At 44.7% G+C, this 23,665-nt stretch overlaps 1 protein-coding gene across 1 annotated transcript; it reads left to right on the top strand.

Annotated features, from left to right (window-relative positions):
- On the top strand, positions 1-22,339 carry LOC137536725 (uncharacterized). Its single transcript, XM_068258947.1, has 3 exons — positions 1-1,191; positions 1,683-6,757; positions 22,258-22,339. Exons 1-2 carry the CDS (start codon positions 1-3, stop codon positions 6,252-6,254), a joined length of 5,763 nt encoding a protein of 1,920 aa, XP_068115048.1. The 3' UTR covers positions 6,255-6,757; positions 22,258-22,339.
- The last annotated feature ends 1,326 nt before the right edge of the window (positions 22,340-23,665 follow it).

The raw sequence follows: 23,665 nt of genomic DNA, 5'->3' as shown, positions 1-23,665 counted from the left end.
ATGGAATCATCGGGTGTTGAGGATTTGAAAGTACAAGTGGGCGGTGCCTTGTATGCATTATCCAAAGATGCTTTGCTGGAAATATGTGACTTTTTATCTATTGCTGGTCCATCTAAAAATGTAGCAGATACAAGTCAGTCATTTATAATCGTGCATATTATGAGTTATCTGGAGAGGGAAGAGTTATGTGAACTTGAGGATCAGGGCATGTCTGAGTTACTCATGCTACAGGATAAAGTGAAAGAGCTGCAACAATCTTATAGGGATAGTACACAAAAGCAGGCAGCTTCAGAGGAGACACAGGCAGATGTGGTACAGGGACAGGTAGTTCCTCTCTCAGAAGCTGAACAGTTGAAAAAAGAGATAGAAGCACTACAATTGAAATTAACGTTAGCACAGCAGGAGCAGACAAATCAGATCAGTGAAGCAAAAAAGTCAGTAAGGGGAGGAGATAAGCATTGGAATGAAGGCCGTGTTCCCGCTCTGCAGACTTTCCAGCATCATGTTCCTTTGCAGTGGGGTAGAGAATTTAAAATATCAGGTCAGATAGGTCAGCCAAGCCAAAAGGACAAACTGACTTTTTCTAGCTTAGCCCACCAAATTGAGCAGGGAATCAGCAAGGGGTTTCCTGAAATAGAAATTGTTGATGCAGTGATTAGGGCAATAGCACCAGATTTGCAGCTGCGCAGCTACCTGGAGGGTAAGACCAACCTTACTTTGCCCACTTTGAGGAGAATCCTCAGATCTCATTACCAAGAGAAGGGTGCAACAGAATTGTACAAACAACTGACCTCAGAGGTACAAAGCAGTAAAGAAGACCCACAGACTTTCTTGATCCGGGCTTTTGATTTAAGACAAAAAATCCTGTTTGCTTCCCAGGAGGCAGAATCTGGTCTAAGATACGATCCTGTACTGGTACATAGTATGTTTCTTCATACTGTCTTAACAGGTTTGCAAAATGACAACATCAGAAGTGACCTTCAACCATTCCTGCAGCAAACAACAACAAGTGATGAACTGCTTCTGGAGAAACTCAACATTTCCTGTGCAAATGAAGCAGAGAGACAGAATAAAAAGAAGCTACTCACCCCACAACGACCAGCCACAGTGCACTCAGTCCATTCAGAGACATCTACAGCTACAAAAGGTAAAAGCACTCACCTGTGCCAAACTAGTAACACTCAATCTGAGGTACTGAATGAACTGAAAGAAATGCGTTCTGACCTAGCTTTATTAAAAAACCTGGGTGCGGAAGTTGCACAAATCAGAGAATCGATTCAACAACCTACCACTGTACAGACACAGTATCAGACACCACCTGCAGCAAAGGAGTGTATACCCCCTCAACAGTTACAGTATTCTCCAGAAAGTTGTGTGTTTCCCCAAGAACCGAGACAGATGTCCGCTACCCCCTATCAACAAAAGTTTAGACCTCAACGCCACTACCCTTCAGCATATGCCCCTCTGAGAAAGTGTATTTGGTGTCAGCAAAATGGAAATGAATATTGCAGCCATTGTTACCGATGTGGAAGTAGTGAGCACTTCCTTGCAGGATGCAAAGCGAGAGGTACAAGACTAAACAAAGATGATCCTTTAAATGGGAGATGGTTACTTCCACGGGACAGGGAGTAACCAATAGGAGAAGAATGTCCCAACCATATTGTTTCCACTGTGGTGTTCAGGGGAGAAATCAGAAGCTCAGCCGATGTACATCTTGTAAGAAAGCTACCTATTGTTCAAAAATCTGTCAAGCTGAACATTGGCCTCAACACAGGAAATCGTGTGGACAGTATCATGGTCCACCAGTGCATGCCAGCAGCCCTAGAAAGGAGGATAGTCATTCCCGCCTTGTCACTCTGGTAGGGAAACAGTGTATAGCTGAGTGCTACATACAGGGGCATAGAACACGAGCATTATGGGATACGGGCTCCCAAGTATCCATTGTTGATGAAGAATGGAAAAAGAGATATTTGCCAGATGTGAAGTTAAGAGACATTTATGAGTTACTTGATGCTTCTGAGGATTTGAAGATCACAGCTGCTAATGGACAGAGCATCCCTTATTTAGGATTCATCGAAGTTACATTTGGATTAGCTACAGATAACGATGACCTCACTGAACTTGTTGTCCCCATCTTAGTGATGAAGGGTGGAAAGCTCTCCAAACCTATTATAGGCTTTAATGTTATTGAGCGAATAGTTAAATCTAGCGCCACAGCACAAGTATCGGCAACAAAAAGAGAGCAACTGCATGAGACACTAAGAGCCACCTTCCCAAACCTTGAGAGAGAAAGTGTCACTGCCTTCATAGATATGGTGACAACTGAGCAACCATGCGACTATGTAGTGAGAACGACCAAAGAGAAAGTCATCGTGCCAAGACACACCTCTGTTCAGATAGATTGTAAAGTGCAAACCCAATCATTAACTAAGGACACTACAGTTCTCTTTGAGCCAGATATCAGTCCCCAGTGGCCTGAAGGACTTGAGTTTTGTGAGACGTTAGTAACGCTGAGAAGTGGTGTGTTGCCTTATATTGTCCTTACTGTACAAAACCCAACTAACCATGACATTGAGTTATTAGGAAGAACTGTAATAGGTAGTGTACAGCATGTTCAAGCTGTGTATCCAGATACCATTTTGGAGAAACCCAATAAAAGCCTTCCAGTGTCAGTGAGTCAAGTAAAAGCAGGAAGCGAGCAAGTTGCTGATACTCCATGGGATCCCCCAATTGACCTGAGCCACTTGGGTGAATTCGAAAAAGAGGTGGTACGGAAACTACTTCGTGAAGAATGTTCTTCTTTCTCCAAATCAGATGACGATATTGGAAGCATTGGGAAGCTAAAGTTAAGAATCTCCTTAAGTGATATGAATCCTGTAGCGCGCACATACATATCCACACCGAAGCCACTCTACAAAGAAATGAAAGACTATCTTCACAACCTTATTATGCAAGGATGGGTACAAAAATCCTGCTCATCTTATGCTTCACCAGTTGTCTGCGTAAGAAAAAAAGATGGTAGCCTACGCTTGTGCATAGATTTCAGGGAACTGAATAAGAAGACTCACCCTGATAGACAACCAATTCCTCGAGTACAAGACATCCTGGATAGCCTTGGTGGCCACTCATGGTTTTCATTACTGGATCAGGGAAAAGCCTACCATCAAGGGTTTATGGAAGAAGACAGCAGACACTTGACTGCATTTGTGACCCCATGGGGCCTGTATGAATGGATAAGAATTCCTTTCGGGTTAATGAATGCGCCTGCAGCTTTCCAACGTTGTATGGAAGAATGTTTGGAAGATGTACGAGACAACATATGTATACCCTACTTGGACGATACATTGGTGTACAGTCAGTCATTTGAGGAACATGTGAATCATGTCAGAGAAGTACTTCAGAGGTTGAGGAAGTATGGAATAAAGCTGAAGCCTAAGAAGTGTGAACTGTTTAAACGTGAGGTGCGCTATTTAGGAAGAATTGTTTCATCTGAAGGTAGCAAGATGGATCCAGCTGACACTATTGCAGTAAGAGCTTTAAAGGAGAAGAGACCAAGCACTGTGGGAGAATTACGTGCCATCATGGGCTTGTTAAGCTATTACAGACAGTATATACCAAACTTTTCTCGTATTGCTGGACCACTTTATGATTTGTTGAAAGGGACCCCAGAAGACCATATACCACAAAGCAGCATCAGTACACGACAAGTTACAATGAAGAGAAAAGGGGTGTCATCACATAAACTGATTAACTGGACGGAAAAACATCAATGTATCTTGGAAGAATTGATAGACTGTCTAGTTGAGCCACCAGTCCTTGGTTTTCCAGATTTTTCCCAGCCGTTTATCCTCCACACAGATGCCTCCAATCAAGGCCTCGGTGCAGTTCTATATCAACAACAAGAGGGAAGACTTCGTGTGATAGCCTATGGCTCCCGGACTTTAACTGCAGCTGAACGGAATTACCATCTTCACTCTGGAAAATTGGAATTCCTTGCTTTGAAGTGGGCCATTACAGAAAAATTTAGAGACTACCTGTATTATGCACCAACGTTCACAGTGTACAGTGATAACAATCCACTCACATATGTGCTATCGAGTGCCAAGCTAAACGCCACTGGATACAGATGGGTAGCAGAACTTGCAGATTTCCATTTCACCATTCGTTACCGACCTGGTAAAGAAAATGTGGATGCAGATTCGTTGTCAAGAATGCCATTAAATATTGAGAGGGTGATGGAACAATGTACTGAAGAGCTGACATCTGATTGTGTGGCCGCAACAATCCAAGCTATTGAGGTTCAAGACTCTAACCTACCATGGGTTTGCCTAGCAGTTACAGATACCCAAAGTACAGGAGTGATTGATGAAATAGGTAAACCATTTTCAGTTGATGAAATTCGACGAGCACAGCAAGATGACAAGCACATTGGCCCAATAATACAGTGCAAGGTGAAGAACCATAAGCCATCAGGTTATGAACTGAATACTCTTAGCAAGCAAAGCAAGTGTCTACTTCGCAACTGGGAAAGACTTTGTATTGATGAAAAAGGAATTCTCCAAAGAAGAACATTGAACAAGACACAACTTGTATTACCTGAAGAATACAAGGTTACCGTGTTAAAGGAATTACATGATGAGATGGGCCATCAAGGTATTGACAGAACACTATCATTGATCCGGGATAGATTCTTTTGGCCTTACATGCAGAAGGAAGTTGAACATTATGTGGCAAGAACTTGTACCTGTTTGAAACAAAAGACGCCATGCAAAGAAACACGAGCACCTCTTACAAGTATTGTTACAACACAGCCATTTGAACTTGTGTCAATAGATTTTCTCCACATAGATAAATGTAAAGGTGGATATGAATATATCCTGATAATCATCGATCACTTTACTCGTTTTGCTCAAGCTTATGCCACCACCTCAAAGTCTGCTAAAACAGTTGCTGATCGAATCTTCAATGATTATGCTCTAAAGTATGGAATGCCAATGCGAATACATCATGATCAAGGCGGTGAATTTGAAAACCAGCTTTTTGCTCAGTTGAAAAAGAACTGTGGTGTATTAGGATCAAGAACAACACCGTATCACCCCCAAGGGAATGGACAAGTGGAACGCTTCAACAGAACATTGTTACAGATGCTTAGGACTCTTACTGAGAAACAGAAGACAAATTGGAAAGACTCTTTGAATAAGCTTGTCTATGCATATAATTGCACACGATGTGAAGTAACAGGCTTTTCCCCTTTTTACCTCCTTTTTGGAAGATCTCCAAGATTGCCTATTGACCTCTTGTTTGGACTTACCTCAGAGACAGGAAAACCTGATCATCGAGCATACATGGAAAAATGGAAACAAGAAATGCAGAATGCATATGAAATAGTGCAAGAGAATATGAAAAAGTCAACAGAGAGAAGTAAGAAACATTATGATGGAAGAATAAGAAGCTCAGTATTGTGTCCAGGTGACCGTGTCCTAGTCAAAAACTTGACGCCTAGAGGAGGTACTGGAAAGCTCCGTAGTCATTGGGAAGAGAACATTCATGTTGTGATTCGTCAAGTTGGAAAAGATCTCCCAGTCTATGAAATCAAACCTGAGCAGGGTAGAGGAAGATCAAGGATCATGCATCGCAATCTCTTGTTACCATGTGATTATTTACCACTGGAAGTTCAACCAAAACCACCAGTTAAACAGAAGGAAAGAAAGAAAGAGCTAGATCACAAAGACACAAATCAAGAGGAAGAAGATGAGGAAGAAGAATATGTGTACTATTACCATCCGGTAACGCAGCCTCAAGAGCTCAATGATGATAGAATTAGTGAGACTACTAATGCACAAGTGGATAGTGAGCGAGAGACATCTGCACTTAACAATGAACTGAATGAACTAGATGAAGAAGCTCCTTTGACCAATACAAGTGAGCCTGAGATACTACAAGAGACTGTTGAGCAAGAAGATAATCCAAGGGAGGATGAACAATCAGTTGAGATGCAGGATGAGGTTCTAGTATCCCAATCTCCAAATTCAGTTGAAGATCACACACAAGTCCATAGCTTACCCAGGAGAGAAAGGCGAGCTCCTAAAGTCTTTACTTATGACCAACTGGGAAAGCCAACATGCTATAATGTAGTGAATGCCAATGAAATGCTTTACCAGTATTATCCCATGCCAATTAGAGGGGTTGAACCAATGACAATGTGGTCAAATCCATTTCAGATCTACCAACCAACATTTCTACAGGCATACTAGAAGTCAAACGGTGTTCGTTATGAAGCATAGTTAGAGATTTCAGACCCTAAAGAAGAGTTCTAAGAATATGTATGAGGCGTAGCTGTGTGCTGTTGATTTAGCTAACCAAATTGATCACTGTATAGTGCAGATAAGTTACCAGAATGCCTGGGGTTGAGAAATTGTCAAGTTAAAGTATGTGTAGATGTCGGGACGCCATCTAATTTTGCAGGGGAGAGTGTAATAGACTGATTTTTGTGTAGAAAAATCTGTAAAGCAGTAACTTCCCAATAAGCTATTGGAAAATAATCCTATTCTTTGAAATATCTGTGGAGATAACAGGCTGAAATACAGGATCAGGATTTGGGCTATCTATTGCCTGAGTCTGTTTATGTTTAGCAACTTGTTGACCTGGGGAAAGTACCTAAGGGGAGGCTCGTGGCCTGCTGCCTCATTCTCATCAGACATGATGCAGGCAGAGGAAGCATGCTCATGGAGTTCTTCTTTATAATTCCCTTTTTCAGGTATTTTATCCATACTTTGAGATCAAAGTGAATTCAGTGATTGCTAGACAGCTATTGTATGTTATATGAACAACTTATGAACATGTTAAATGTATGTGAAGCAGATATTTGCTGTGGTTAAACTGAGCAGTGCTGGATGTGTTATATATCAGGCAGCTAGCCATTCAGCCATTTTAGTGTATAGGTGTTATCTATCAGGGAGTTATACTGTATATTAGAAAGCTAGCTAATTCAGGTATTTTATCCATACTTTGAGATCAAAGTGAATTCAGTGATTGCTAGACAGTTATTGTATGTTATATGAACAACTTATGAACATGTTGAATGTATGTGAAGTAGATATTTGCTGTGGTTAAACTGAGCAGTGCTGTATGTGTTATATATCAGGCAGCTAGCCATTCAGCCATGTTAGTGATTTGTGCAGAAGAAGAGCAGATCAGGCCTCACAGCCAGTATGCAACGTGTGTGTTCATATGAAGCCTTATAACTCACAGATCTGCAGGAATAATATGATTATTGCAAGTGCATCTGAGCTAGTGTGCAGCCACATGTGTGTTTAGTGACTCCCTGCAGTCAGCCATGCTGGAACCTCGTGTCACAGTGAATCTATGCAGTTATAAAGATCAGCCAGCAAAGTTAATGCATCTTTATCTGTTCAGCAAGAAATGCTTTTGTATTTGCACTTTTATATGACTGTTATATGGACAAGAACGGCATGCTATTGTGAAATAGTTCTTATAGGAAACCTTTTATTTGCTATACAAATGATTTTATTTGAATAAATTCTCATCAGACATGATGCAGGCAGAGGAAGCATGCTCATGGAGTTCTTCTTTATAATTCCCTTTTTCAGGGTGTAACATCTTCAGGTCCCACTAAATGCTACTGTATAAATAAACAAAGTATGACCAATTCTAATTCGATTCACGAAACAGCACTGCTGCAGCAGCGTGAGTTAAAAACAGCTTAGGTGCTGTATGCACGCTAGGCGCGATTATGCTGCCTAGTGTGCGTTCCTTAGTTACCCATGCTATTTACATAGCAACGCATTTTAATTAACATAGTAGCGTCCGCATTAGTGAAGTATCGTGGTTGCGGATGGTACATTACAGAACCTGGCATTTAAAGCAGAGTGCATTGCTATGTAAATGCACACGTAACTGTGAGAAAACGCGGAAAAGCCGCCATGAGTACTCAGAGCAAGGCGGCTGATTCCGCGTCCAACGCGGCAAGTTGCGCGCGTGGGTCTGCATCCACTGGCATGACGGAGCGCGAGGAAACCGCCGCATGCTTTGTGAACAGGGCGGCGGATTCCGCGGCAGACGCGGATGTTGGCACGCATAGGCATAGTTCTGACAGTACTGCTGAACGCCAGACCCAAAATGCAAATGGACGCACACACCGACTGTCTGGGTGCACTTGCCACTTCGGTGGATACCATCAACCAAGTTCTGGGTAGTCACCGGGCGTTGATTGACGCTTTGTCCGGGTCTTTTCAAACCCTCCAGACAGCTGTGGATGAAGTGCGATCCCCTCCTAGCACAGACACACGCATGCCTGTACCTGAAAAATTTTCTGGTCACAGATCTGACTTCTGAAATTTTAGGAGTAGAGTGTTGTCATACTTTGAGTTGAGACCTAGATCCTCAGGAACTATTTATTTATTTATTATTTATTTATTTATTGTATTTATAAAGCGCCAACATATTACGCAGCGCTGAACATTAATTTAGGTTACTGACAATATTTAGGGGTGACATACAGCAATATGACAATACAGGAATACAAGAAAACCAGATCACACACCATAGTATGAGTACAAGGTAATGCTTAGTCAGTCACTGGATGGAGCATGGAGATTAGGCAGGTTAGGTTCACTCAGATGCATAGCATGGATGCACAGTAATGGAGGTGCAAGATCAGGTAGGACACAAAAGGAGGAGGACCCTGCCCAAAGGCTTACAATTTAGATGGAGAGGTAAGGACACGAATGGTAGGGGACCAGAGTTCAGCTGTAGGTTTAGAGCACTTGTGAGGGGTGGTAGGCCAGAGTGAAAAGGTGAGTTTTGAGGGCTTTCTTGAAGATGTTGAAGGAGGGGGCTGCCCTAATGGGTGGAGGTAGGGAGTTCCATAGTGTTGGAGCAGCTCTTGAGAAGTCCTGGAGGCGTGCATGGGACTGGGTGATTCGGGGGGGCGGTTAGGCGAAGTTCATTGGAAGAGCGGAGTGAGCGGCTAGGTGTGTACCTCTGAGTAAGATCGGAAATGTAGGTTGGACAGGTTTTGTGGACAGATTTGTAGGTCAGACACAGTATCTTGAATCTGATTCTGGACTGGATAGGAAGCCAGTGGAGGGATTCTAGGAGGGGATCCGCCGTGGTGGAGCGATGGCAGCAGTGGATAATTCTGGCTGCCGCATTCATGATGGACTGCAGTGGGGCTGATCGGGTCATAGGGAGACCAGACAGCAGGGCATTGCAGTAGTCAAGGCGGGAAATTATGAGGGCATGGATGAGGAGTTTGGTGGTGGCAGAGGTCAGGAAAGGGCGAATCTTACAGATGTTACGAAGGTGGAAGTTGCAGGACTTAGTGAGGTTTTGGATGTGGGAAGTGAAGGAGAGTGCGGAGTCCAGGGTGACACCCAGACAGCGGGCTTGAGAGGTAGGGCGAATGGTAGTGTGGTTAACAGTGACATGCACATCTGGGAGGTTCGTGGATGGCCGGGGTGGGAAGATCATAAATTCTGTTTTGTCTAGATTTAGTTTCAGGAACCTAGCGGACATCCAGGAGGAGATGGCTGATAGGCAGGAGGAGACCTTGTCCATGGTAGTGGTGGATATGTCAGGGGTGTGGAGGTAGATCTGGGTGTCATCTGCATACAGATGATAGTTAAAACTCATGGAGGAGACAACCTTGCCAATGGAGGATGTGTATAGGGTGAACAGTAGGGGGCCAAGGACCAAACCTTGGGGGACCACCGAGAGGTGGTTGGGGGTGGAAGAGGACTCATTGAAGGCGGTCGTGAAGGAGCGGTTGGAGAGGTAGGATGAAAGCCAGGACAGGGCGAGATCGTGAATGCCCAAGGACTGGAGGGACTGGAGGAGTAGGGGATGATCTACTGTGTCAAAAGCTGCTGACAGGTCAAGGAGGAGGAGAATGAAGTATTTACCTTCAGCTTTAGCTAAGGCAAGGTCGTTGACCACTTTGGTGAGAGCAGTTTCGGTTGAGTGGGCAGGCCGAAATCCAGATTGGAGTGGGTCTAGCAGTGAGTTGGCATTGAGGTACTGGGTCAGGCGTTTGTGAACCAGGCGCTCAAGGAGTTTTGAGGCAAAGGGGAGGAGGGAGATAGGACGGTAGTTGGAGGGTAGCGAAGGGTCGAGGGAGGGTTTCTTGAGCAGGGGTAGTACAGTGGCCTGCTTGAAGTCTGAGGGGAAGCTGCCTGTGGATAGGGAGAGGTTGAACAGGGTAGTGAGGACTGGGGCCAATTCCGCGAAGTGAGGCTGGAGTAAATCGGAAGGGATGGGGTCAAGGGGGGAAGTAGTGGTATGGGAAGTCTGCAGTAGGTGGTTGACTTCCTCAGTGGTAGTAGGAGTGAAGGATGTGAGGGGAGGATAGGGTGGAGGAGGAGCTGGTTGGGAGGGGGTGGGAGGTGAAGATTGGAGACTGGATATTTCCTGGCGGATGGAGACAATTTTGTTGGTGAAGTGGGTGGCTAAATCTGTGGCAGAGAGGGAGGAAACGGAGGGTGGGGGGGTGGGTTTAAGCAGGGAGTTGAAAGTGGCAAAAAGACGCCGGGATTTGGAAGCTTGTGCTCCGATGAGCTTGCTAAAGTATTCCTGCTTCGCATGAGCAAGGGCAGTGTGGAACTGCAGCAGGTTGGTCTTGTACTGTAGGAAATCCTGGTTAAGTCTAGTTTTTCTCCATTTCCGTTCAGCGGCGCGTGTTTTCCTCTGGAGGTTGCGAGTATGGGTAGTGCGCCAGGGCTGGGGGTTAGGGGGTCGGTTGCGGCGAAATATTGGTGGAGCAGCTTTCTCTAGGGCTGATGAGAGAGTTTGGCGATACTGAGCTGCTGCGAGATTAGGACAGGTTAGGGTGGGGAGAGTGGAGGAGAGGGCATGGAGGGGGTCAGCAAGGACACTAGGGTTGAGCTTGCGTAGGTCTCGCTGCCATCGACCAGGTGGGTGGGTGGCTAATTTAGAGGTGCCTTCCGTGAGGAGGTTGAAGGTGAGAAGGTGATGGTCTGAGGGTGGAAAGGGTGCGATGTCAAGGTGTGCAATGGTGGTGGATTTAGTGAATATAAGGTCGAGAGTGTGACCTGCAGTGTGAGTGGGGGTGTTGGCGTGTTGTACTAGTCCAAGTGAGTTGGCAATGGTGAGTAGCCGGGTCACAGCAGAGCTCTGGGCTTCATCGATGGGAATATTGAAATCCCCAAGGATGATGGTGGGGAGGTCAGAGGAGAGGATGTGAGGGAGCCAGGAGGCAAGGTCATCGAGAAATTGTGGGGTGGAGCCCGGAGGGCGGTACAAGACCGCAACAATGGCAGGGAGGGGGTGGTAGAGGCGGATGGTGTGGGCCTCAAATGATTTAAATTGTAGAGAGGTAGGTGGGGTGAGGACACGGAAGGTGCAGGATGGTGAGAGGAGCAGACCCACCCCTCCCCCAGTCCTGTTGTCTGGTCTGGGGGTGTAAGTGAGGTGAAGCCCCCCGTAGGAGAGGGCAGCCTCTGCGGCAGAGTCAGAGGGGGTGAGCCATATCTCAGTGAGTGCGAGGATGGTGAGGGATTTGGAGAGGAAGAGGTCGTGGACTGCTGTAAGTTTATTGCGGACGGATCTGGCATTCCAGAGACCGCAGGGTAGGGGGAGCATGTGTTTGTGGGTGGGATGCATGGAAATAAGGTTGGAGCGAGGATGATTGTTGAGGTTATTTGTGGACAGAGGGCTGTGAAGTGTATGAAGCAGGTCTGCAGGGGATGCTTGTCTGGCAGCAGGCTGTGGCCCAGGATTGGGTGATATATCACCAGCTGCAAGTAAGAGTAGGAGGGAGAGAGTAAGCAAATGTGAATGGGATTTAAATGTTTGTGAGGTTTTTGAGCTGCTGGAGGGAGAGAGAGATTTCAGGAGAGCTAACAGTTCATGAGAAGCTGAGTAAGGTGAGGAAAGCAGAGCAGGTGAAATGAATATGGAGTGTGGTACACTGGGAGGATGCATATTGCAATGCAACTTGTAGATATTTACAGACAGGCAGAACATAAGAAAAAGTGCAAAGGGTCACGTTCATTAAGACTTTATTATCAGGCGACTCTCAGACCTGGGCGTACAGTCTACCCGCTGGAGATTTAGCCTTAACCTCGGTAGATGAATTTTTTAAAGCTATGGAAATAATTTACGATGATCCAGACATTGCCTCGACTTCTGAGCGGAAGCTCAAATTGTTGCGTCAAGGCAAGAGTCCGGTCGAGGACTATGCTGCAGAATTTAGGAGGTGGTCAGTTTCAGCCAGGCGGGACACCTATGCCCTTTTAGACTGTTTCTTAGTAGGGTTATCAGATGAGGTTTCTGACCTAATGTTAAGTCAGCCTGAACCTAGAACCGTCGATGAGGCCATTTCCTTGGCCATTAGGAAAATTGCAGGTTGCGTTATCAAAGACAGACCCGGGGTAAAAACAATGTTAAGATGTTGTCCTACGCTGCGCCTCCTGTGACCCCACCTCCTTCTGTTTCTCCTCCACCCGAGCTAATGCAGATTGGTCGGTCCAGATTGCCTCAAGTGGAGCTGAGACGCAGGATTTCTGAGCAGTTGTGTCTTTATTGTGCAGAGGGGGGTCATAGAGTGCAGAATTGCCCTAAAAAGTCGGGAAACGCTACTGCCTAGGAGTAGTTGGGGGTAATACCCTAGGCGTACAACTCTTACCCCTAGAGGATAAACGGTTACTTCTTCCTTGTATGATTACATGGGAAGAAAAAACTGAAGTCTCTGAGGCCTTCATTGATTCAGGCTCAGCGGCTAATTTTATGGATTACGAATTTCCTAAGAAATTGGGTATTCCACTCACCCCGGTAGAACCACCCATCCAGGTGACGGCAGTGGATGATTCCCCCCTGCAACGTAACCATCCTCTGTCTCAAACACCAGAGGTGGAGGTCACTATAGGGGTGCTGCACAGGGAGAAATTGCAGTTTTTTGTGTTACACATGACAACTTCCACAGTCATCCTTGGCATGCCGTGGTTACACCTTCACTCTCCTCAGATAAATTGGGCCACTGGTCAGCTAACAAGCTGGTCAGCCCATTGTTTCCATCATTGTTTAGTGAAGGTGACCTAGGGTCAGACCAGGATTCATTTAGAGGGAGTTCCGGAACAATATGCTGAGTTTTCAGACGTGTTTTGTCCCAAAGCTGCCGATAAACTACCTCCACATCGCCCTTTCGATTGCCCCATTGATCTCCGATCGGGTTGTATGCCCCCTAGAGGTCATCTCTACAATTTATCTGGGCCGGAAAAAGTGGCCATGCAGGAGTACATCCGTGAAAACTTAGCTAAGGGATTCATTCGCCCTTCCCGGTCACCTGCAGGAGCAGGCTTCTTTTTTGTAAAGAAAAAAGACGGAGGCCTTCGGCCATGCATTGATTACCGAGGTCTGAATAAGATCACAGTAAAAAATCGCTATCCATTGCCTTTGATAGACGATTTATTCACTCAGGTCACTTATGCTAAGATCTTTTCGACAACCTGTGCGGATCAGACAGGGCGATGATTGGAAGACGGCCTTTAACACACCCGATGGGCATTACGAGTACCTGGTGATGCCCTTCAGGTTGTGCAACGCCCCTGCCGTCTTTCAGGAACTTATTAATGAAGTATTCAGAGAAGTGTTGGGTAAATTTGTCCTGGTATACCTAGATGATATACTTATTTTCTCAGACAACCTCACCCAACACAGGGCTCACGTTAAATTTTTTCTGAACAAGCTAAGACAGAACAAGATTTATGCTAAATTGGAGAAATGCATTTTTGAGGCAACATCAGTCACTTTTCTGGGGTACATAATTTCCACCAACGGACTTTCTATGGATCCTGCCAAGGTCTCTGCTGTTCTGGAATGGCCTCAGCCAGTAGGACTAAAATCTCTCCAGAGATTTTTAGGATTCGCCAATTACTATAGAAGGTTCATAAAGGGGTACTCCACAGTCATAACACCCCTCACCAGTCTCACAAAGAAAGGGGCAGATACCAACCACTGGTCCCCCGAAGCCCTGGCTGCTTTCTCCACTTTGAAAGAATTGTTTTGCTCTGCACCCATTTTGAGACACGTTGACACCTCCTATCCCTTTATTGTGGAGGTGGACGCCTCGGAGGTCGGGGTAGGGGCTGTGCTGTCTCAGCGCTCTGGGTTGCAGGGAAGATTACACCCGTGTGCCTATTTCTCTCGTAGGTTTTCACCAGCAGAGAAAAACTACGATATAGGCAACAGGGAGCTCCTAGCCATTAAACTGGCCTTTGAAGAATTCAGCAACGATCGTTGTAACACAGAGAGGATCTGATTACCGGTGATCTGCAGTATCACCGAGAATGCAGATATATACCCGATTATTGATGATCTGCAGTATCACCGATAATCAGATATATCTCTAACCTCTGGACACCTGAGTAATATGAGTGTTTGGTGCAACAGTATACTTTGAGGAGAGCACCCGCGTAGAGGGTGCTGGGCAGTACAAGATACTGCTCAGAGAACAGGTTCCTTCCACTGGTCTGAAGCTCCCCAAGGGGCGGAGCCAGGCTGAGAGTGGGAAGGATGAGAGAGTGAGTGACACCAAAGGTAAAGTGTCACTGACAGGACTGGGAACTATCTCCAGGCCAGGTCGTTAACACACAGACAGATAAGGTACAGAGACAGGAGACAGATGCGGAATCCTAAGACTAGCAGAGTTTGGCAACAGAGTATCAGATATAGCGTAGTACCTAATCAGAGATCAGAAGAGTGGTCAGGAAAGCAGAAGGTCATAACAAATAATCAACAATGCCTAGACTTGGGTGTGAGCTCCTAGATCATCAACACCCCTGAACTGGTCTAGATAATAATACAGATGGTAACAGGATTCCTAGACTAAGGTGTGAGCTCCTTGGTCATCAACACCTTGGAAACTGGTCTAGATAATAACACAGATACTGACTGAAGGTCTGAGTGCTACCACGTAGTGATCGCAACGCCAGACACCAGAGAAATGACCAGCACCCAGTATATATTCCCCAGCGCTCTCCAGCTCCACCCCTAAGTGCTGGACCAATGAAAACTGCTGGAATTGTCAGCTGACCGGCTTGATCAGCTGAAGCCCTTCTGACTGTCATAAAGGCTCTGCCTCTCCGCGCGCGCGTCCTCCTGAACCTGTGTGGACTATCAGTCCCAGCCACACCAGACATGTGTTGTACTGTTTTTGCTGTGTTGGATGCGGAACCAGCCACACCGCTGTCCAAGCATGCGGCGGTTCCTCCGCGTTCAGCAGTACTGTCAGAACCATGCCTATGCGTGCCAACATCCGCGTCTGACGCAGAATCCGCCGCCCTGTTCACAAAGCATGCGGCGGTTTCCTCGCGCTCCGTCATGCCAGTGGATGCAGACTCACGCGCGCAACCTGCCGTGTTGGACGCGGAATCAGCCGCCTTGCTCTGAGTACTCACGGCGGCTTTTCCGCGTTTTCTCACAGTAACTAAGAAAGGCATGCTAAGCAGCATGGCCCCACATAGCGTTCATACAGCTCCTAAGTTGTTTTTAACTCGTGCTGCTGCTGCAGGGCTGTTTTGTGAACGGAGCCCATAGTAAACTTTTGATATAGTAAACTACTTTTCCTGGTAGTTTACTATAAAGGGATTCTACTGTATTTTCATTTACCTTTTTTATTGTCCTTGAGTTCTGTACATTACATTTACAGTATCTGCCATACAGGTGAACAAGCCTTGAGTTATATGACTTCCTGGTACACTCAGGAAAATTACACAATTTACTTTCCTTTATAATGGTCTGTATTGTTCTCATTCTTCAACAACCTTGGATATATTGAAAGTGTGCATTTTGTATAATGACTACACATTGTATAGAGCTCACAAAAGAGTAATATGATCTGAGGCAGCTTTCATTTTACACTCTATGTGAATTCATAGTCAACTGAGGCAAGTAAGAAAAGGTAAAGGTAGATAGATTTCACTCTTATATAATTATTGCTAAACTTAATCTTTTGCCTGGAGTACAGCTTTGAAGACTGATGATATTTAACTGCCTACTTTTCTTGTTATCAAAGAACATTCCATTAGCTATGTCATTCCATACAGTGGCATTGCATATTTGAATGCATGCTTTCATTATCTTCTCTACTACAATACATATGTAAGAATCATCCATATCCACCCAATGCGCATGTTTTCTGTAGGCTGGAAAATGGCAGTTTGGCTTGTATATTCAGTAGAACTCTTCTGTTCAATAGATGATATTGCATTCATTAAATGTACTTTTCCCAAGTGCTCCTATTTCTGCAGTTACTGTCACAGATCAAACAATGGCGATAGAGTCTCCGCGTCACCCACCTGTATGGCGATATCTGGGTGACAAATATTAGCAGCAAAACCAGATGCCTGCTACAGGACTGACAGGCAGAGGGACTATCATGGAGTAAGCCAGAGGTCAGGGCATGCAGATACTTTGTACACAAGCTAAGGACAAGGCAGGCATAATCAGGATAAATGGAAGACAAGCTGGATTCAATCTGTAAAGGTCATGGGGTAGGGAAAAAACACAAATGTAGAATGCAAACAGATGACTGATGGTAAAGGGACACCAGCCGATCGTAGACAGATCCCACCTGATGTGGTGGCTGTTATGCCCATATGCTTTTGTCCTTGTCAGACCTTGTCAGAGATCTTACCTACTCTGTTGAAATAATTGTCTGTGGATGGGAAGAGCAGGTAAAGGACACTGTGGTGTTTCCTGACTCACAGGAAGCCGGGTCCTAGTCAGCATTGGTCATGGGCACTTTGAGACACATGATTGCTTTCAAGTTGGATTGCTCTGAGAATTACCCTCACGTAGAGCAAATGAACAGCAATGATGACTATAGTATTGCCACACTGCTGAATTCAAACTATAAGGCCAAGATAGAAGATCTCATCTCAGCAAAGGACATGGAAGGCAAAAAGCACCACTTCTCCTGCAGCAACATGATTAACTCTCACAGCTCCGTAACTATTGCCAGCCAAGAAGGATGTTACAGTAGTATGGTCTCCAGCAGGACGTGTCAACCAAAACTATTGCAAACTTTTGTGATTCAGTCTCTCCTGTTAGAATTTTACAAAAACTAAGATATAACTAATATAAATTACAAAACAACAAAGCAACACATTGCAACAAGCAGGGGCGTAACAATAGGGGATGCGACCCCTGGGCCCACTCAGGGCCTTTTTGTGGGGCAGGAGGGGTCGCAGCATAAGAGGAGAGGGTGGCAGATCAGTGGGGAGGTGGGACATTCTCCCCCCCTCCCTCACCTCGGGCTCTCCTCTCAGCGCTCCCCTCCTGTAATCAATAGTGGCAGCGGCGGTAGGCTGAACACATACCTCATTCATGCCGAAGGTTTCGATCACTAAGTGCTTAATCTTACTTCCTATGTAAACAGGAAGTAGCATGAAAGCATGAAGCTCTTAGAGATCGAAAACCTCCAGCAAGAAGGAGGTATGTGTTCAGCCTGCCGCCGCTGCCACTATTGATTGCAGGAGGGGAGCGCTGAGAGGAGAGCCCGAGGTGAGGGGGGGGGGGAATGTCCCCCCTCCCCACCGAAGTGCTGCCACACTCTCATCCTATGTTGCGACCCCTCCTGCCCCCCAAAAAGGCCCTGAGCAGGCGGGGGGGGGGAGGAGGCCCTTTTTTTTTTGCAGGGGGGCCCGGGAATTTCTAGTTACGCCCCTGGCAACAAGAATACATATTCTAGCACCTAGGTTCTCTCAACGTGTGGCATGCCAACCCCAGGGGGTACTTCAGATAGTTCCACGGGGTACTCGGGCCTGATATAATTAACTAAGAATAACAAATTTTTAGAACATTATAAATCTTATTTTAACATCACCAAATTAGTATTTTATCTAATTAAAAGCAATAGTAACTTCTTGGAAATTGTTTAGAACCAATTATAATGTATTACGATTAAATATATATTTGTCAAGGGGTACTTGTGATAATGCTAGGGGGTACTTGGTGAGCACAGGGTTTTAAAAGAGGTACATACCAATAAATTGTTAAGAAACACTGTACTAGCAAACTGTATTATTAGTTAAAAAAAAAAACTTTAATGAAATTGTGTCTATTAGCTTTGGTGTTAAACCTTAACCTAGGCATATTGTGACCCAAGGTTTGTACAAAGTAAAGTGCAGATTGGTGGAGGCGAGGGGAGTAGGGTGTTTTAGCTAGATTAGCATACTTATTTGTACAAGAAAGACAAAAAGATCATTTACTAAGATAAAGTGGGATTGTAACCCTAAAAATCAAATTTCAACAGCAACTGGTCTGAGTGTATTTAAGTGATAAAGATGCTAATCCTGCATTCAAAATTTTTTCTGATGTTATGGTTTGGAGTTATGACATATCTTTGGAGCACTGGGCCTTTAATAGCCATTGCCATTCAGTTGATCAACATTGGGTCTAATCCAAATAAACTGCTATCAAACCTACCTTACGCCCCTTTCACACGTAACAGAATTTGTGTGCCATTTGTGTTTTTTGTGAATTTGCATTCATTGCACATCCAATGCAAGTTAAGGCCCCTTATCCACATTCCATGCTTTCTGCCCCAAATACCGAACCGCAATGTGACACGATCCATGGGGACATCAGTGCATAGACTGCACTGTCTAATGTCCTCATGCATGTTTTTGTCAGCATATGTGCGTTGCAATGCAAACGTATGAATGGAATTGCAAATGCATTGTTAAAAAAGTATCTGAACGTGTGTTGCATTGGCACTTATGTTTTGCGATGCATTTAGGTAGGGAATGGCATCGTAGGTGACTCTGTTGTTATGCAATTTTTCAGATCCGTCTTTTTTTTTGCAAAAATAAAAAATGTATAGCATGTATGCTTTTTTTTCCATAGCATACTTGCGATTCACTTACAAATGCAAGTCAATGGAATAGCAGAACAAAAATCTCATTTTTGATGTGAAATTCGCTTCTGATTTTAACTAAATTAACTTCATTGGTATGTATGGAAAAATAGCATTCTGAAAAATCACATAAAAAACACGCACATACAAAAGAAGATTTGGAGCTGAAAAATAGAAAACACAGAATTCCAAAAATTTAAAAAGGGTGGAAATGGCCCATTTCACAGGGATAAATGTGAAGGCTGCCTAAGTGAAATTTGACCAACGCTAGCACTTCCCATCTTCCCATAATACCATGGCACTATCTTCTGGTTTTCCATAAATCTCATACTAAGGGGCGGTTCAGACATATAGCTGCTAGCATCCATGCACCCTGTTTACCACTGGAATGAACCATATCCTGCCATGAGATGAATGGGAGTGTTAAATGAATACTATCAATGTTCAAGTGTTCTAAGGCCCGGTTTACACTTGCGGTTCTCTGCCAAACGGACTGGATGACCTGACCGGATCCGGACCGGATCCGGATCGGAACCGTACGGTTCTGATCCGGATCCGATCCGGATCCGGTCAGGTTGCATCAGGTGTTCATCAGGATGCGATCCGGATCCGTTTGGCAAAAGATAGTAGAAATAGAATAAAAATGTTGGGGTCTGGGAGGTCAGCAGAAGGTGGACCTGTGGAATCAGGCCCTCCGCTGTTTAGCACTCACCTCCACCTCCGACATACTGCCAACATCTCCAGCACGTTTAAAGTCACTGCTGCTCCACTCCAAAATGCTTTCCCATGTGTCCCCATCCAAAATCGCCGCTACAATACGCATAGGAAGTGGGGTAGAACATCCGGATTTTTAGCCAGTGTGTTGTGCGCTCTCCGGTTCTCATTGGTTTGTATTGGCCGGATGGTGCAGTCCGGCTCCGCTCCGGATACGGCTGCCGGAGGAGCCGGACCAAAAAATAGCGCATGTTGGGTCTTATGCCGGAGTCCGGATCCGGGCCGGATCCGGTCCGGACGAAACGGATGCATGTGAACGGACGCATAGGCTTTCATTGCTATGCCGTGCGTCCGTTCCGTCCGTTCTGCATGCGGTCCGGCTCCGGCACGGCGATTCCGGACGGCGACCGCTAATGTGAACCGGGCCTTAAATGGCAACGTACAAATAACGTCTAAGTAGCTGTGTTAATATTTTCCTACTATTCATGTTAAATATCAAAGGCAAAAGCTTTAATCCATTGTGTGTAGATTTTTGCTACATTTGGAATGTCTCATTTGCAGAGGTGTGAATCTCTGCAGTCTGACATGCTAAGAACAGTGTAATATTGAAGAAGATTATTTGAAAACATGTATCAGGTTTCACACACTACAGCATTACAAATGTTTATGTTGCACATAAGATACATTTCCTCTGCTCTCTGTGAGAGAAAGCTCTGCCTGTCTCTGACTGAGCTCTCTGCACACAGAGTTAACAGATACACTGTGAGGGAATTTCCCCCCTCCCCTAATGGCCTAGTCTGCCGACAGTCAGTCAGCCTAGTCAGCACACTACCATCCAGAAAAATGTGAAAGGAATTAGATAACAGTAATCAAATAGATAAGCAGTGAAATGTATACACCAGTACTTAGCAGCACTTCCCAAACATTTCCTATCTCAATTGAAAAAAAAGTTAATCGATAGAGTCCCTTTAAGTTTAAAAGTAGTTGGTGTTCAAAATCGGCAAAGTAAATTGGAACATCTGAACACCGCTGTTCAGCACCTGAATGAACGGACAGGGTCAGGAGTTCACTGCCCTGCATGTCACGATGCCCAATGACCCACATGGTAGTAATCTCTAAAAGAAAAGGATTGTTGAGACCTTAAATGAAGAGGTGTCTACCCACAGAAAGAAGAATCGGAAAGACTCCATAACTTGGAAGATGCAAATGGTTGTTTAATTAATATTATTACTCAAAGCCATGCGCTTTTACTACCCCTCCACTGATAAATATACAGCCTGCAGCCTCCAATACCAAAATACCAAAAATCGCTCTGTTTGGTTCGCCACTTCTTGGGATGTGTATGTCCCTTTAAATGTACAAAGTTAACTAAGTATGGCGCTCAACAATCAGATAAACCGATCATAAAACCATCAGGATTAACAGTCTTGGTGTGTAATGCTGGGGATACACGGTACGGTTTTTTTTATTATCAATCGAGCCGCTGATGGCTCGATTGATAATTTCCGACGTGTCCGATACCCCGCCGTATCGATTCCGCTCTCGATACCGGTGGGCAGGACAATACAATAAACAAAGCGGGAATCGATCCAGGCGGCCGCAGGGACGAGCGGGGACGTGTCGGCATCGAGCTGCTGGCTCGATTCCGGCGTATAATCTACCCGTGTATTCCCAGCATTACATGCACTAAACACAGTTCCAATGTAATGTCTCTTCCAATCCGTGGTTCCTCTAAAAGTACAATCAATAGCTGATTGCTGATCTGTTGTGGTCGGCCACAGTGTCTGGTGAGCTCAATCTTATCTATTGATTGTACTTTTAGAGGAACAACGGATTGGAAGAGACATTACATTGGGAGTCTTGGGACTGTGTTGAGTGCATGTTACACACTGGGGGCCATATGCTATTCATTTTTTCACCTGAGTTTCTCCTAGGTGACAGTTTCATAACTTGTAAATAAAATAGCTTTTAACCCCCCAGAAAGCAAACAAATACTAAAAATAAGTTTGATAGTACTTTTCACCTATTTTTTGTTACTTTTTCCATTGCAAAGTGCTAAAAGGTGTTTTTAAATCAATGATGAAAAATTATCTCTTAGGAGAAAACTCCGGAGAAAAAGTGAATTGCATATGGCCCCGGGACTGTTAATCCTGATGGTTTTATGATCTTTGTAAGATCTCGTAGGAACACTAGTAATTTGTCTGGGCCGCAAGCTCCTGACAGGCGGCGGCGCTCTGAGGTCAGTGGAGCGCACAGCGCTCCTTCCCTATTGGCTAGTAAGCGGAAGCATCCTCAGTACGCGCTCCGCCGTGGTAAACAGTAACCACATGTGTACCGGCGTATCAGCTGAGTGCTGAAACACCGCAACTGGATTGGAAAGTCTTGAATCTTGCTTTGTTGATTGGATGTTGCTAGTATATGTGCCATGTGAGCGCACACAGTCTTCACCCGTGATAGCCGTTGGTGGGCTCTTAGCTGAGTGACGCTCACGCCAAGTGCTGTGCAGTTTGATGTATCAGTTCCTTGCAGATTGATTCCTGTTGTGACCCGGCTTGTTCCTGACTATGCTGTCTTCGGGCTTCCCGACCCGGCTTGTCTCCGACCTCGCTTCTGACGGATTACACGCTGCCAAACCCGAATTGTTTTAGGAACTGCATGAACGCCGCCTGACCCAACTCCGGCCTGTCTGACCACACATCTTGGATATTGATACTTCGCCTGGAATTGCCTCATCTCTGAATCCTCAGGTGACTGTTGCTACATTGTCTCACTTTACTATATTCTGGTATATTGCTATCTGGACAGTTTGTATGTGACATCTACCTACAGGGGTTTAGTCTGTTGTTAGGCAGGAGTTTTGAGCAGGTGTTAGGGCTGGGTTATGTGTCAGTCCCATGTAGTTACAGTCTGACCTATAGCAGATATCAGGCAAGCCTGACAGTATCACAGGCCAGAAAAATCCCCTAAAGAGGAGATTACGGGGAGTCTCCACATTGAGGAATTACAACGACAAATATTGTTGCTAACTGGGACAGTCAATAACCTTACTGAACAAGTTTCTGCTCAACAAATGCAAATCAGTCAATTGACTGCTACTTTAACACGTGTTGAAGCACCAGTTGCTACTCTGGATCGTTCTGTCCTTCCACTAACTATTATACCTAAATCAAACATGGATTCCGGAAAAATTCTCTGGCGGCAGAAATCAATTCAGCAATTTCATGAACAACTGTCTGTCCTACTTTAACCACTTCAGCCTTCAGTCGTTTTCACTTTATGCATCCGAGCAATGTTCACCTCCCATTCATTAGCCTATAACTTTATCACTACTTACCACAACTGATCTCTATCTTGTTTTTTCCGCCACCAATTAGGCTTTCTTTGGGTGGTACATTTTGCTAAGAGCTACTTTACTGTAAATGCATTTTAACAGGATAATAATTTTGCCCATTATAGTTTAAAAATAGTACATGCCTCCATAATGAAAACCCACGTATTTTATTTGCCTAATAGTCCCGGGTAGTACACCATTTAAATTATGTCCCTTTCACAATGTATGGCGACAATATTTTGTTTGGAAATAAAAGTGCATTTTTTCTGTTTTGCATCCATCACTATTTACAAGCTTATAATAAAAAAATAGAAATATTTCATCTTTACATGAATATTTAAAAAGTTTAGACCCTTTGGTAAATATTAACGTTTTTTGTTTTTTTTTATTGTAATGTTTTTTGTTTTTTTTTATTAAACATTTTAGCTGGGTATTTTTGGGAGGGTGGGATGTAAAAAGTCATTTTTTTATGTAATTATGTGTTTTTTATTTTTTTTTACATGTGGATGTAGTTTTACTTTTTGGCTACAAGATGGCAACATTGCGTTTGTTTACATGACGTCACTCTAAGCGTAACATGCACGCTTAGAGGGACGTAGGAGGCAGAAAAAGCAAGGCTTCCGAGAGAAGCAGTCATTTTTTTCTGCCGGGGAGAGGAATCAGTGATCGGGCACCATGGCCGAATTCAATGATTCCTGGGCTAACGATCCGCGGCCGGGAGCGCA

This window comes from Hyperolius riggenbachi, chromosome 10, assembly GCF_040937935.1.
Source record: "Hyperolius riggenbachi isolate aHypRig1 chromosome 10, aHypRig1.pri, whole genome shotgun sequence".
NCBI lineage: Eukaryota > Metazoa > Chordata > Amphibia > Anura > Hyperoliidae > Hyperolius > Hyperolius riggenbachi.
The sequence above is the reverse complement of the archived record's forward strand: the minus strand, read 5'-3'. Positions and strand labels throughout refer to the sequence as shown.

Bases quoted from the DNA above. Each gene is read 5' to 3' on its own strand.
- LOC137536725 (XM_068258947.1), top strand. From the start codon at position 1: ATGGAATCATCGGGTGTTGAGGATTTGAAAGTACAAGTGGGCGGTGCC. The intron at 1,192-1,682 runs GTACTGAATGAA...TGTGGTGTTCAG, and splicing joins CTAGTAACACTCAATCTGAG to GGGAGAAATCAGAAGCTCAG.